At 42.8% G+C, this 13809-nt stretch overlaps 2 protein-coding genes across 3 annotated transcripts; one reads left to right on the forward strand and one right to left on the reverse strand.

Moving 5' to 3' along the window:
• Positions 1–213: 213 nt before the first annotated feature.
• On the reverse strand, positions 214–4465 carry pak1ip1 (PAK1 interacting protein 1). The gene is made up of 10 exons (XM_034207814.1): positions 4143–4465; positions 3435–3597; positions 2985–3105; positions 2784–2858; positions 2515–2567; positions 2268–2413; positions 1517–1614; positions 1274–1373; positions 675–804; positions 214–522 (listed from the first exon to the last, which is right to left on the reverse strand). Exons 1-10 carry the CDS (start codon positions 4218–4220, stop codon positions 401–403), a joined length of 1086 nt encoding a protein of 361 aa, XP_034063705.1. The 5' UTR covers positions 4221–4465; the 3' UTR covers positions 214–400.
• A 370-nt stretch (positions 4466–4835) lies between these two features.
• On the forward strand, positions 4836–13463 carry LOC117540831 (poly(U)-specific endoribonuclease-C-like). Of its 2 annotated transcripts, none has more exons than XM_034207701.1 (7): positions 4836–4968; positions 9569–9668; positions 10221–10332; positions 10412–10533; positions 11340–11452; positions 12410–12563; positions 12955–13463. In XM_034207701.1, exons 1-7 carry the CDS (start codon positions 4958–4960, stop codon positions 13210–13212), a joined length of 870 nt encoding a protein of 289 aa, XP_034063592.1. In that variant the 5' UTR covers positions 4836–4957; the 3' UTR covers positions 13213–13463. The 2 variants fall into 2 exon arrangements, with proteins under 2 accessions (XP_034063592.1, XP_034063591.1); XM_034207700.1 differs by having other exon boundaries at positions 4913–4983.
• The last annotated feature ends 346 nt before the right edge of the window (positions 13464–13809 follow it).

The following is a 13809-nucleotide window of genomic DNA, read 5'->3' on the forward strand; positions in this document are numbered from 1 at the left end:
AAAAACACTTTTTGGACACAGGCCCAATCTGAAATGGTAAGACTTCATTGTTTTTTATTGATACATCATCAGTCTTAAACCTTGCCATAGACAGAAAGCAATGACTCCAACATAGACTTGTGCTGTGTTGCCACAAAAACAGCCAACATATCTCTTAAATGCACTTTATCCCATCACTATGGGAAACAAGAGCATTGCCAAAGAAAACAATTCTGAGGATTATAAAACATGTTTTATTGTTGATCTAATTTTCCCTCGTATTGTTCCTATTTTCATTGTTGACAGGAAAGGAATATATATATTCACAAAATCTGTTCACAAAACCTGTAGCAACAGCAAAGAGCACTTGCATATGTGACAAAAATATATAAAACAGCCATGAATAACAAAACAGGTTTAATTATTCTGTAAGTTTTTTTCCACCGCCCTTTTTCTTCTTCTTGGGTTTGCTCTCGTCTTCTAGAATAACTTCTTCTGCTGCAATTCGGACTCTCTTCGTCTTTGAAAGCTCCTGAATCAGTTCTGTGGACCAAAGCAAACAGATTATAAGAGCAGAGTATGTTACATAGAATTTACAAACTACATACAAACTAATAAAATCACCTATACCCTCTAATATCTCTAGCTCAAATCTATTTAATAAGAAGTGAGACATGACTCAGTGTTTGCAGGACCTTGAGGTGTCGTGGTCGGAGCGGCTGGTTCCTCAGCGGGCGGCTGCACAGACGAAGGTTTCCACACAGCGAGGCACGTCAGGCGGGCCGTTGTGTTCACTTCCATGAGCAGAGTGGGAGACTCCAGCTCCTGATGGACAGCAGGAGTACAAAGGAGGCAGGAGGTTAGGATTTAGTGAAGAAAGGAGAGGTGACACAGCCATGGGCTTTGATGCATCAAATGTTAAGAGGATAAAATAAAACCTAGTGGCTGTTTTTAATTGATTTATTTGTTACTTGTTATCTGAGAAGGCAAATGGCAGTGTATTGTTTAATTAAAAATGTAATGGCCACAACCAACTCTCTAAAAAATACATTGGTAGTTAAGAAACAGCTCAGCAGGGAACAACAGTGTCATTTTGCATATTTTTGTTTTTAAAATATATGTTAACTATTTGATTTAAAAAACGCTTTGTTCTGCTTCGCAAAGAAGGTATATGCCTATAAGTAGTTACACTATGGGAATGTTGTTGTTTTTGTGTCACTGCAAGGTAAATGGTTTTTCAATAGGAATTTGGTGGAAGTTACAAGTAAATGTATAAATCAAATTAAAGACATGCCTCTTTTAGATAAAGTTTCCACATTTTGATGAATCCGTCATTTGAAGCCGTCACCAGTACGCAGTGATCCTCCATCACAAAGCTGTCGACCGCCTTCACTCTGAAATCACAACATTTTGATAGGATTATATTCTGTAGTTACAAAGTCCAATTCTCTTTCATTATAGAAATGTGTTTTAGAGAAATGCAGGTGCAAACACTTTAAATAAATAGATCTGTAAAGAACACAAACACTGAAATTACCTGTTTTCATGAGCCTTAAACTCACACAACCATTTCTCTCTTCCCAGGTCACAAAACCTCACTTTTTCATCGTCTCCTGCAACCGCAAGAATGGAGTTCTGAAAAAATGAAAGTAAGATTTCTGTTTGACCATGTATGGATTACCATGTCATTTCCCAGGTCCAATGTTATACAATAAGATTAGATAGAACTTTATTAATCCCGAAATAAATTATTTTTGCCAGGTTGCTGCAAAATTACAATACAGATAATACAGATACATCATAATAAAAGTATGCAATATACAATAGCTCAATATACAAAGTTTTAAAGTAACGTATTACAGTGCCCCAGTAGAGAATAGGTAGCAGCCTGTGACAGTGACAAGTCATATTGCACATTCAAGTAAAATACTAAATATCAAATACTAAAAACAACTAATAGCTAATTTCTCATCGTACTAAATAAAATTAGGTTAAATATTAAAACTGCAGATGTTATGGGATTAACCTAATATTGCACATGGTGTTATAGTTTAATTATCCTTCCTGCAGAAGGAGGAGGAGTTATAAAGTGTGATGGCCACAGGAAGAAAATACCTCCTGTGGTGTGTGTGTGTGTGTGTGTGTGTGTGTGTGTGTGTGTGTGTGTGCTCCTCAGTGCTCGCAGTCTACTTTAAACAAAGACCTTGTTTTTTCCCCCTTCACATCGACCTCTCACTCCATGATTAAATGTTGTTAGAAGTGTAATTTGTTCTAGTCAGATAACTCACATTTAAGAACTTCACAGATGAAATCCTCTTGGGGTTTTTCATGGTTGCCGTCACAGAGGCGGTCTCCAGGTCGTAGATGTTCACCTCGTCGTTCACCACGACCACATATTTATCCCCATCAGGAGACCATCGGACTATGTGTGCATCTGTTAGAAGTGTAAAAGAACAATTGATTTCAAACACACTGGTCACACATTCATTAAAGAATTGAACAGCCCTTAATTAGAGAATTTAAAGGGAGGCTTACTCCGTTTTATGTTTTTGATGAAGGCCGATCTTCCGTTTGTTAGATTCCATGTTCTAAAAAGGGATACAAATATTCAAAAGTTATTTCTTTAAATATTAATATATTTGTCTTGTTAATACATACTGCTATTCCTATTTACAAGACCATATTTGTATAGGTTTAAAAAAAGATTAGCAAGCAACAGATGCTTATCCCAATTTAACTGAAAAGATAATATCATAAAAACTATAAAAGAATGATTTAATACGATTGTCTTTTGGTGATTTTACCTGAGAGTTTTATCTGTCCCGACTGAAAGTGCAATTTTTCCAGATGGATGGACGGACAGCGACGTGACCTGACCTCTGAGGAAAAACAGCAGGTAGATAAAGCGAGTTCATTTGACTCGTCATGGCAATACAAATCCAAGACAACACTATCACGTGCTACAAGTGCTACTGCAGCATCACTCTCTCTCTCTCTCTGCTTACTGGTGAGCTTTGATGGATTTCAGACAATCCCACTTCTTCGTGCCCCAAACACAGATGAGTCCGTCCTCTCCTCCGCTCAGTAAATGAGACGTCCCGTAAAACTCCAGGCAAGAGATGGTGCCTGCATGACAGAGAAGTTAAGCTCAGGTGCGCAAACATCAAGCTAGAGTCTTTTCATTTCTTGGTAAAAAGCAAACAAGGTCAATTATTTGATGATTATTTAAACTTGATGTGCTAGCAGTATAGAAAATGTAACAAAGTCTATCACACCAACGGGATAAAAGTGCCCTAACAGCCATTTAAACATTACATATCAAGAAACAAAAGCAGTTTGCTACAACACCTTTACCAGAGATCTCCATGCCACTAAGCCACAGCTACTACTTCCACTTTGTAGAATTGGTGTTCATGACTTGACGTTAAATAGATGATATCCTGAAGATGTCTCACCATCGTGATGCAGCAGAGCTCCGTGTTCGATCTTCTTCTTCATGTCGTACAGCTGGATGGTCTCATCTTTGCTTCCTGTGACCACAAACCTCTCGCTGGCTGCTGCTGCTGATATAGACCCTGTGTGGGCGTGATGAGTGAACTCTGCCTTCGCTGTCCACTCCTGCAGGACAAACAATAAATACATGCTTTCAACGGTATAGAACATTTTAAGGGGATTTGTTGTTGTTGGTAATAAAGTGTTTTATTTTCCTTCCTTTGTTTAGACATGTTGCCGTTTATTTCTTAAGATATTTATATATTCTTTTCTTTAATAAGCTTTTAGTGGGTTTCTACCTCACCTGCAGAAGTATTATTTTTTCGTCCGATTTTTCCTTTTAATATATTTTAATATTTTTAATATAAAATACATAGTTATTTATTTAAAAGGACAGTAAACAATGTCCCATTTAAACCATGGTTTCTTATAGTGCTTTTGAATGTAATTGATCATTTGAAATGTATTTTGTATCTACACCCAAGTCTGTTAATGTGATAACTTATTAATTGACTGTCCTTTAAAATACATCCTATGGTCATCATAGCATCACAAACAAGTTGTGTTACCCTGTTGGACTTCACATCAATCACAGCGACAGACACGTTTTTAAGAAACTACAGCTTAGACCCTTCTTGCTAAATAACAACTAATAAATAACTGTAACTTACTGGTTCATCAGTGTTCACTCTGTACCCAAAGGTGACCTGCTCGTAGCTCCCAGCTATCAGCCCCAGTACAGCTGCCATGCTGTCGCTGCACAGGGCTAAGCTATCAGGCTAGTTAGCTTTCTTTAAACTTCAGCTTCCCTGTCAACTAGTTTTAGCAACAGCTAATAACAGGTAATGATACTCCAAAATAGGAAACACATGCGAAGCAACGATAAAACACGCAAAGAGTTGGTAAAGCTATTAAAACACAGAAATATGTAGCTACGTTTTTTGCGTTAACAACTTCCAAAACAACGTGTGTGGCTGTTACGCATGCGCGTAATTCGACTTCCTTTTACTTTGCATGTATGGATTTCAAAATAAAAGTTCAAGCGCAGTTGACTGCTCAAACGACTGAGCAGGCAGGATTTATTTGAAATGATTGGATGACATGACCTTTTTTCGTCCCTTGGAGATAGGGGGGTGACCCTACACAAAATCTCTCAAAACATGAACACTCACAAAGATAATAATAAAGGGGACGTCTACCTACCTGGCGGTGTTGTTACATTACATTAATGTTAATGTTGTAATGTTAAAAAGAAACCTAAAAAGCATTAGAGTCGCTTAGCTGTTAACTGGTTTAAGTAAGAAAACAATTTAAACGGATACTCTATTTTAATGCATTACCAGAAAATGACTTCCGTTATTTTAATGAGAAAAGGGAGGGAACGTGGGCGTTTATTTAATTGGCTGGTCATGATAATCATCTCAGATAACTGTCTGCATGAAGAGGAACTTGTCAGAACATTACATCTTGGCACTGAACGGAGAAAATGGCAAGGAGGTACGTTTTTTTTGGGTAACAAACAAAAAGTCTTACAGAAATACAAGAGAATAATTTGTATTTTAGAGGTTTTTCATGTTGCTTGCATGTTTGTTCTCATCAGCTAATAACGGGTGAAACTTCAGCCAGTTGTTGAGTGTTTTTAAATGTTTCCTTTGCAAGACAGATTTGCAGTTTCCAAAATGCTAAACACTTTAGAGGTGTTTAATAACCTTTAGTTGACTTTGTGAAATATTTGTTATATCCTTGACTGACGTCTTTGCTATGTTTCAACATGCAGCCTTTCATAAACGTTGAGACATCAACAAAGGGGAAGTGTGCTGCTGCTGCTGCATTTATTAGAGTTTTCCATAGGAAGTATACGAGATTAAAGAGGTCCTGTGTTTACGACCACTGAGTCACTCAGAGTCAGCAGTGAAACAATCGAGTAGTGTTGTTTACAAACCTTATCATGTGATTGTGTTGATGAAATCCTTCGGATAACAGAAGTTAACATGATACTAAAAAAGGCGTGTAACCAACTCAAAACCACTTATTTAAACCAACTATGTTGTGCAATATATATATGCCGTTAATAACTGTAATATATACCTGGCTGCTAAATCCTTAGAACTGTTACAAGATGTGTATTTTGTAAATGGTGTAACTTGCTGCTGTTAAATACCATCCAACTACAATATGTGCTATACGTGTGTTACAGTGTGTGCAGGAAGCAGGACCCAAATGCAGATTAAAGTGTCAAAAATATCTCCTTTATTTCAAGGCTATACTATAAACAAAGACAGAACAGAACATTCATCGAAGACCAAGTCAAAACACAAGACGAACCGACAATGACTGACAGAAAAACCAGAACTTAAATACACACAAGACTAATTATACAAACAAGACACAGGTGAGGAGGGAGGAGAACACACAGGGACACCAGGTGCACACAATCGGGTAATAAGACACACCAGGGAAACTAACGACAGGGAACCACAGACAGATCTAAAGACAAAACACAACGCAGACAGAAAACCAAAGACAGATCTAGACAAGACACAACGCAGACAGAAAACCAAAAACAGATCTAGACAAGACAAAACACAACGCAGACAGAAAACCAAAGACAGATCTAGACAAGACACAACGCAGAGGGTCTGGAGGACGGGCTTAGGCTGACAGCAGAGGACCCGGAAGGGGTCTCGGGCGGACGGCCCGGGGGCAAGGCAGAGATCAAGGATGGGGTCTCGGGCGGACGGCCCGGGAGCAAGGAGTTCAAGGAAGGGGTCTCGGGCGGACGGCCCGGGGGCAAGGCAGAGTTCAAAAAGAGGGACTCGGGCGGACGGCCCGGGTGCAAGGCATAGTTCGAAAAGGGAGACTCGGGCAGACGTCCCGGGGACAAGGCAGAGTTCAGGGTGGGGCGAAGGCCAAACAGCTCCGGAGGCCGGGCAGGACCCGGTGTCGGCCGAACAGGAACCGGAGCCGGTGGGACAGGCTTCGGCAGGATCCCCCACGGAAGAGGACCAGGAGTTGGCAGCACCCCCGGCGAGACAGATGATGGCGGGGCCTCCAACGGAACTGGACAACGGGTTGGCAGGATCCCCAGCGGAACCTCCAAAGGCACGGGACATATAGCTGGCAGGACCCCCGATAGAAGAGTAGTCGGCGGGACCTCCAACGGAACAGGACAAGGGATTGGCAGGACCCCCGGCAGGAGAGTAGTCGGCGGGGCCTCCAACGGCACTGGACATAGGGTTGGCAGGACCCCCGGCAGAAGAGTAGTCGGCGGGACCCCCAACGGGACAGGACATAGGGTTGGCAGGACCCCCGGCAGGAGAGTAGTCGGCGGGGCCTCCAACGGGACAAGACACAGGGTTGGCAGGAGAGTAGTCGGCGGGGCCTGAACCGGCACAGGACTTAGGGTTGGCAGGACCCCCGGCAGAAGAGTAGTCGGCGGGGCCTCCAACGGCACAGGACATAGGGTTGGCAGGACCCCCGGAAGGAGAGTAGTCGGCGGGACCCCCAACGGGACAGGACATAGGGTTGGCAGGACCCCCAGCAGGAGAGTAGTCGGCGGGACCCCCAACGGGACAGGACAAAGGGTTGGCAGGACCCCCAGCGGAACCTCCAACGGCAAAGGACATGGGGTTGGCAGGACCCCCGGCAGAAGAGCAGTCTGCGGGACCTCCAGCGGCACATGAGTAGGGACTTGAGTGGGAACTCGAGAGAGGGCTTGAGAGGGAACTCGAGAGGAAACTTGAGAGTTGACTTGAAAGGAATCTCGAGAGGGAACTTGAACGGAGACTCGAGAGAGGGCTTGAGAGGGGACTCGAGAGGGGACTTGAGAAGGAACTGGAGAGGAGACTTGAGAGGGGACTCGAGAGAGGATCCGAGAGGAAACTCGAGAGGGAACTCGAGAGGAGACTCGAGAGGGGATTTGAGAGGTGACTTGCGTCGGTCGGTACGCCGACAGGACACAGGGAGCTGGCGTTGGCTGGAGAGCCAACAAGAGACGAGGTGCTGGAGTCGGCCGGTACACCGACAGGACTCGGGGCGCTGGTGTCGGCTGGAGAGCCAGCAGGAGACGAGGTGCTGGAGTCGGCCGGTACGCCGACAGGACTCGGGGATCTGGCGTCGGCCGATGAGTCAACAGGTAACGAGGAGCCGGAGTTGGGAACATGACTGCTGGGGCCGGTACTTGAGCCGGAACCATGGCTCGAACTGGGGCCGGAACCATGGCTGCTGGGCCCGGTACTTGAGCCGGAATCATGGCTGCATGGGCCGGTTCTGGAGCCGGAAACATGGCTGTAAGATCCAGTTCTGGAGCCGGAAACATGGCTGTAAGGTCCGGAGCTGAAGCCTGGATCATGGCTGTGTGGGCCGGTTTTGGAGCCGGAATTGAAGCCGGAACCATGGCTGCTGAGGCCGGAACTGGGGCCGGAACCATAGCTGCTGGAGCCGGAACTGGGGCCGGAACCATAGCTGCTGGGGCCGGAACTGGGGCCGAAACCATGGCTGCTGGGGCCGGAACTGGGGCCGAAACCATGGCTGCTGGGGCCAGAACTGGGGCCGGGACCATGGCTGCTGGGGCCAGAACTGGGTCTGGAACCATGGCTGCTGGGGCCGGAACCATGGCTGCTGGGGCCTGAACCATGGCTGCTGGGGCCGGAACCAGGGCCGGAAACATGGCCGCTGGGGCCAGAACTTGGTCTTGGACCATGGCTGCTGGGGCCGGAACTGGTTCTGGAACCATGGCTGCTGGGGCCGGAACCATGGCTGCTGGGGCCAGAACTGGGGCTGGGGCCAGAACTGGGGCCGGAACCATGGATCTTTGGGCTCGGGCTGCTAACCTGGCCTTGCGACTCCTTCCTTTAAGAGCCGTTTGGAGGCTCCGTGGACCTCCGAAGGCCAGACGAGTTCCAGAGAACGGCTCCTGGACAGGAGCAGGCAAGGGGGCAGAAGCCAGGGTTGACTCCAAACGGACCACACCGATGCGTGTGGTGTCATAACGGGAGTTGGGAGGCCTGGGGCTGTCAGGCAGGGGATAACACACCATGAGGAAATCCAAAATCCCGCCCGGTAAGAATCTCACCAAGCCTGGTTTCTCCATAGTTATCTGGCGCGCCTCTGCCAGAGCAGCCTCTCGCTGCTGAACCCCGGACGCTCCCATCCATCGATCAGAGCAGGTAGCCAAAGAAAAAGCAAAATCCAACAATTCCTGCTCAAAAGGATCTGCTGGGCCCATATTTCAGGTCGGTTCGTAATGTTACGGTGTGTGCAGGAAGCAGGACCCAAATGCAGATTAAAGTGTCAAAAATATCTCCTTTATTTCAAGGCTATACTAGAAACAAAGACAGAACAGAACACTCACCGAAGACCAAGTCAAAACACAAGACGAACCGACAAAGACAGACAGAAAAACCAGAACTTAAATACACACAAGACTAATTATACAAACAAGACACAGGTGAGGAGGGAGGAGAATACACAGGGACACCAGGTGCACACAATCGGGTAATAAGACACACCAGGGAAACTAACGACAGGGAACCACAGACAGATCTAAAGACAAAACACAACGCAGACAGAAAACCAAAGACAGATCTAGACAAGACACAACGCACACAGAAAACCAAAGACAGATCTAGACAAGACAAAACACAACACAGACAGAAACAGGCAAGACAGGAGGTGAAGACCTTTCAAAATAAAACATGAAACAAAAGACAGAAAAAGACAAGACAAAATACAATAAAGACAGATCTTGACAACGTGCAATATATATATATATATGCCGTTAAAACTATATACATGGCTGCTAAATCCTAAGAACTGTTACAGGATGTGAATTTTGAAAATGATGTAACTTTTAGTATTCTGATGTGATTTTAAAATGTGTGTGTGTTCATGCTGTAAAGAATCTTATTATATTGTGCCTTTTCTGTTTAGTCTACTTCTCTATTTAATTTGGTGTTTTTTTTTTTTTAACTTAGTTTTTATTTCAGATTCAGTTTCATTATACGTACATCATGTTCACATTTTGGTCAACAGTTTTTCCATTGTCATTTAGCTGTATCTACATATCATTTGCTGTTGTATTGGTGTTTCCTCCCAGTCAACAGGCGGACCGGGAGCTCACCGAGGTGCTGAACCAGCTCTGGATCCTCGACACAAACCGTCTCCGGCCGGGCACGGACTACATCATCTCCCTCCAGGTCAGATCCCATCTGCCTTTATCCAGAATTATACAAAGAAATTAAGCTTATTTTTCTGAATATAAAAAACTAAAAACAAATATAAAACGGTATTAATCCAGGTGGGCACAAAGAGTCTATTTATTTATATTTATTAAATATTTAATTATATATTTTTCATTGTATTTATTTTTTACATGTATATAATTTGTGTATTATTATAGAATGAGAAAAACATGATAAATGACCATTCATACATTCTTAGGTTAATACCAATAATTTGTTTGTGAGTCTCTGAAAATATTACACAGGTGTTATCTAGTAAGTTGAATTATTTTACATGTAAGGCTCCTGATTTTCTCCTGATGAAATACCTGTCATAATAATTCATGTTATTTATCTATTTTTCTTGCTTGCAAATACCATATATTCACTTATCTGCAATGCAAAACATGCAGTCAGAGATACATGCAATAAATGCAAACCCCAACTAGACAGGAGTCACAGTGAAGTGTCACCGAATGCAAACTGATTCAGTGTTAACATCTCTCTGTGTTGGTGTGTTGTCTTCAGGGGAAGGCAGGCTATGTGGCTCAGGGCAGTAACTACGCCAGGGACAGGGCCAGAGCTCCTCTCTTCACTTACGTCAACGAAGACAAACTCAAGAGTATCGAGACATATTTACGTAAGTAGCACTTCCTGTTTTTCCATTACTCTTTTGCCACCTCCAATTTTGTAACGAGCATGTGTCTTTTTTTATGCAGATTTCGTCAACCTGCTGGACAATTATGAGATGTCCACAGGCGTACAAGAGGAAGTGACTTCAGAGGAGCTGAAAGAGAACAGGCTCTTTATCGACGCCATGATGGAGACCGCTGTCATGAAGGTGCAGTAGATTTAGGAAAAGGGTAGCATGAAGTTTGCACTCTATAAACCTCTGATCAAATAATGAATTTCCCCTTTGTATGTCTTGGTGCCTTCTTTTATCCTGGATTTGTGCAAACACTTTTTCAAGCTGTTGCTTAATGACCAGTTAAATGCTTTTCACTGTGTGACACATTTATTTAGTTAAAAGCAAAATCAGTCAGTTTGTTTAACTCTGGGTTGTTTGTTTTTTGCCAAAAGGTTTTCCTACTATTCTGATAATACATTTTTGAGGAAACACTGAAGGCTTTAAGCATGCGGATGGCAATTTTAAAGAAACTAAATTACATTACATTGCATTTAGCTGACGCTTTTATCCAAAGCGACTTACAATAAGTACATTCGACCAAGAAGACACAACCTTGAAGAAAACAGAATCATATAAGTACATCAGGTTTCATAGAGCCAAACATTTCAAGTGCTACTCAACTGGCTTTAGATAAGCCAGTCCTTTATTAGTATATAAGTGCTTTGTTAATAGTTCTATCGCTCGAAGTGGAGTCGAAAGAGATGAGTTTTCAGTTTGCGCCGGAAGATGTGCAAGCTATCTGCCGTCCTGATGTCAATGGGGAGCTCATTCCACCATCCTGGAGCCCACAAATACCCACAGTATCAGCTACAGTTTACTTTAAATAATCCAAACTATGTTTTTGAATTAGGTAAAAAAGGTCACATAAAAAAGCTGAAATGTGTCTTAGTTACATTTCTATGATCTATTTTGTCATTGGAAGCTTGAAACATGTTTTTATTGTTTGTTTTTCTTTACAGTTTGCTCACGGATATCTGTCCAACAAAGGACAGTCCCCGTCAGACTGCGATCAGTTCAAGAGACAGCTGTATGACATCTGGTTCAGACTGTACCACAGGGACAGGAGCGGAGGGTGAGTCTCACAGAGGGGGAGCAGCTGGAGTGCAGAAGCCACATGTTACAATCATGACATGTTTACTGCATCTTTGAGAAGAGTCACAGACACAGACCCATTATGTAGATATTTAACTCAAGTAAAAGTACTCCAATCTCAATGTAGAAATACTCCACTACAAAAGGTTATTGCAGTAAAAGTAAGTGTTATCAGGAAAATGTACTTAAAGTATTAAACATCATTGTGGCTAAATCTTTCAAGCTCAGCAATTCTTCAGCCTTCTGGTATAAATCACATAATAGAAAGTCTTTCTATGTTTTTATGCAAGTATCGTAAGTTACTCACGCTGTCAGATGAATGTGATGAAGTAAATGTGCAACATCCCTTCAGAATATTAGTGGAGTAAAAGTTCTTAGTGGCGGGAAAAAAAAGACTTAAGTACTTCAGTAAATGCTCTCAATTGTAATTCAGTCAGACAACTCACGTGTTCCCTCACATGTTTATTAGAAGCAGCATATAGTTGAGTTTGGCGACTAGGCTCGGGCATCATCACTCCACAGATATACATAGCACGATGAGTGATGATTAAATAACTAACCCCCGAGCCTACAGGTGGAAGCTGGGGTGGTGGTGGGGCAGCAAGCAGCAGCGACGTAGAGGTAGCTGCAGCAATAGCAGCAGCAAGCAATGCATGGAGAGAGATCTGGCAGGTTCAATAGAGCGGTGTATTAAGGAGACTCTGTTTGGTTGGTTGTAGAGTGGCAAGGGGCGTTATGTATGAATGCAGCATAAGTGCTCGAGTTGACTGCCTGAACTAGCTCGCAGGCTTCGCCTCATTCCAGCACTGGTGTTACCTATTATGCTTCAGCTTTGCAGGAATACAAACCCAGTAGATAAGGACATACATTTAAACATGATCTCAGATACATGGAGACTTAACAAAGCCATATTTGACTTTTTTTGTTTTCATTATAGTAAGGATTCCTGTGGATTTGAACATGTGTTTGTGGGAGAAACCAAGTTCGGCCGGGAGATCTTGGGTCTGCACAACTGGGTCCAGTTCTACCTGCAAGAGAAACACGACCATCTGGACTACAAAGGCTACAAAGCAAGAGCAAACAAGAACACAGTAAGAAGATACTACAGTATGTTATATGCATGATTAAGATACAGAAAGACCTGTCAGACATCTTTTATCGCTAAGACTCTGAGGGATACTTTGAGGGATTGTATCTTCTCCCTTCAGGTCAGAGGTACTGTGTTCCTTCAATATGGTTTTTTTCATTTCTTCCAATTCCAATGCTTAATTAGCATAAAAGCCAAATGTTAACACATGCACCTTTTACAAATACTTAAGTTTGAAGCACATTTTCTTTACTCACCCTACGAAAACACTTTAATGACTTGAAAAAATGTGAGGTTTTCTGTTGATCGTGCTCTTCAACAAGTCCAATACCCCCTTGTGGGACAAAAAAGATGAACTGAACTGTAATGTATTTCTTAATGATCTTGTTTTTCAGCCGGATGAGGACGATCACGTCCTGAATCTGCAGTTCAGTTGGAAAGGTTTGGTGAAGCCCGTCGGCGGCGTCTTCATCGGCGTCAGTCCAGAGTTTGAGTTTGCTCTCTTCACCATCATCTTCCTCATGTCCACGGAGAAGAGGACGTCTGTGGAGGTGAAGGTGGACGAGTACCTGCTGGAGCTCATCGTCTATCGGAACGGGCAATGCATCGGCACGTCGTATCCCAAACTGCTCAGCAGCAACCAATGGGATTAGCAACATCGCTCCATGCTAGGCTGCGACACATTTTCATGTTAAGCAGTTTGTGTAACACTTTCATTCCTATAAGTATAACCCTAAGCCAAATCCAGATTCTTCTTGCACTAAACGCCAGGCTTTAACTTTCTATAATTATTGTTTTTTCCTAAAACTTCTGAACTGTATTGGTCTAATGAAGCTTGTTAAGTATTAAGATGTCCTTGTCTGTTTGCTATCATGGAGTGAATAAATGTTTCTTTATATAAAAAGTCGTTTTGGCGTTTTTATTTCTCATCTGTTTGTGAAATTAGGCCAGATAGTTCAAAAGATTTAGAAAGAGGAAACACCAAATGTTGGACTCAATGTCTATCTATCTAAGTATTATTTCTGAAAAGACAAAAATGTATCACAAAAATAAATATTTGGCAGATCTGCCTTAGTTAGCTGGCAGCATCAACTGACTGTGGAAAAAGGGCTTAAGCAGATGATTCAAAATTGTTGGAGGCACAATCCCAATAATTCTGACTGGGAAAATCGAATAACTAGTTTTAATAATAAAGCCACGTATCTGAGAATAAAGTGAGGAATTCTTAGATATAGACTTTTTTATTAAAC

The sequence above is a fragment of the Gymnodraco acuticeps genome, unplaced genomic scaffold (assembly GCF_902827175.1).
Source record: "Gymnodraco acuticeps unplaced genomic scaffold, fGymAcu1.1, whole genome shotgun sequence".
NCBI lineage: Eukaryota > Metazoa > Chordata > Actinopteri > Perciformes > Bathydraconidae > Gymnodraco > Gymnodraco acuticeps.

Coding starts and splice junctions, on each gene's coding strand:
- pak1ip1 (XM_034207814.1), bottom strand. CDS start 4,220: ATGGCAGCTGTACTGGGGCTGATAGCTGGGAGCTACGAGCAGGTCACC. Junction 2,414..2,514: donor CATCAAAAACATAAAACGGA/GTAAGCCTCCCT, acceptor CACTTCTAACAG/ATGCACACATAGTCCGATGG. Junction 805..1,273: donor GGAAACTTTATCTAAAAGAG/GCATGTCTTTAA, acceptor GCTGTCCATCAG/GAGCTGGAGTCTCCCACTCT.
- LOC117540831 (XM_034207700.1), top strand. CDS start 4,958: ATGGCAAGGAGGTACGTTTTTTTTGG. Junction 10,534..11,339: donor TGGAGACCGCTGTCATGAAG/GTGCAGTAGATT, acceptor TTTTCTTTACAG/TTTGCTCACGGATATCTGTC. Junction 11,453..12,409: donor CACAGGGACAGGAGCGGAGG/GTGAGTCTCACA, acceptor TTTTCATTATAG/TAAGGATTCCTGTGGATTTG.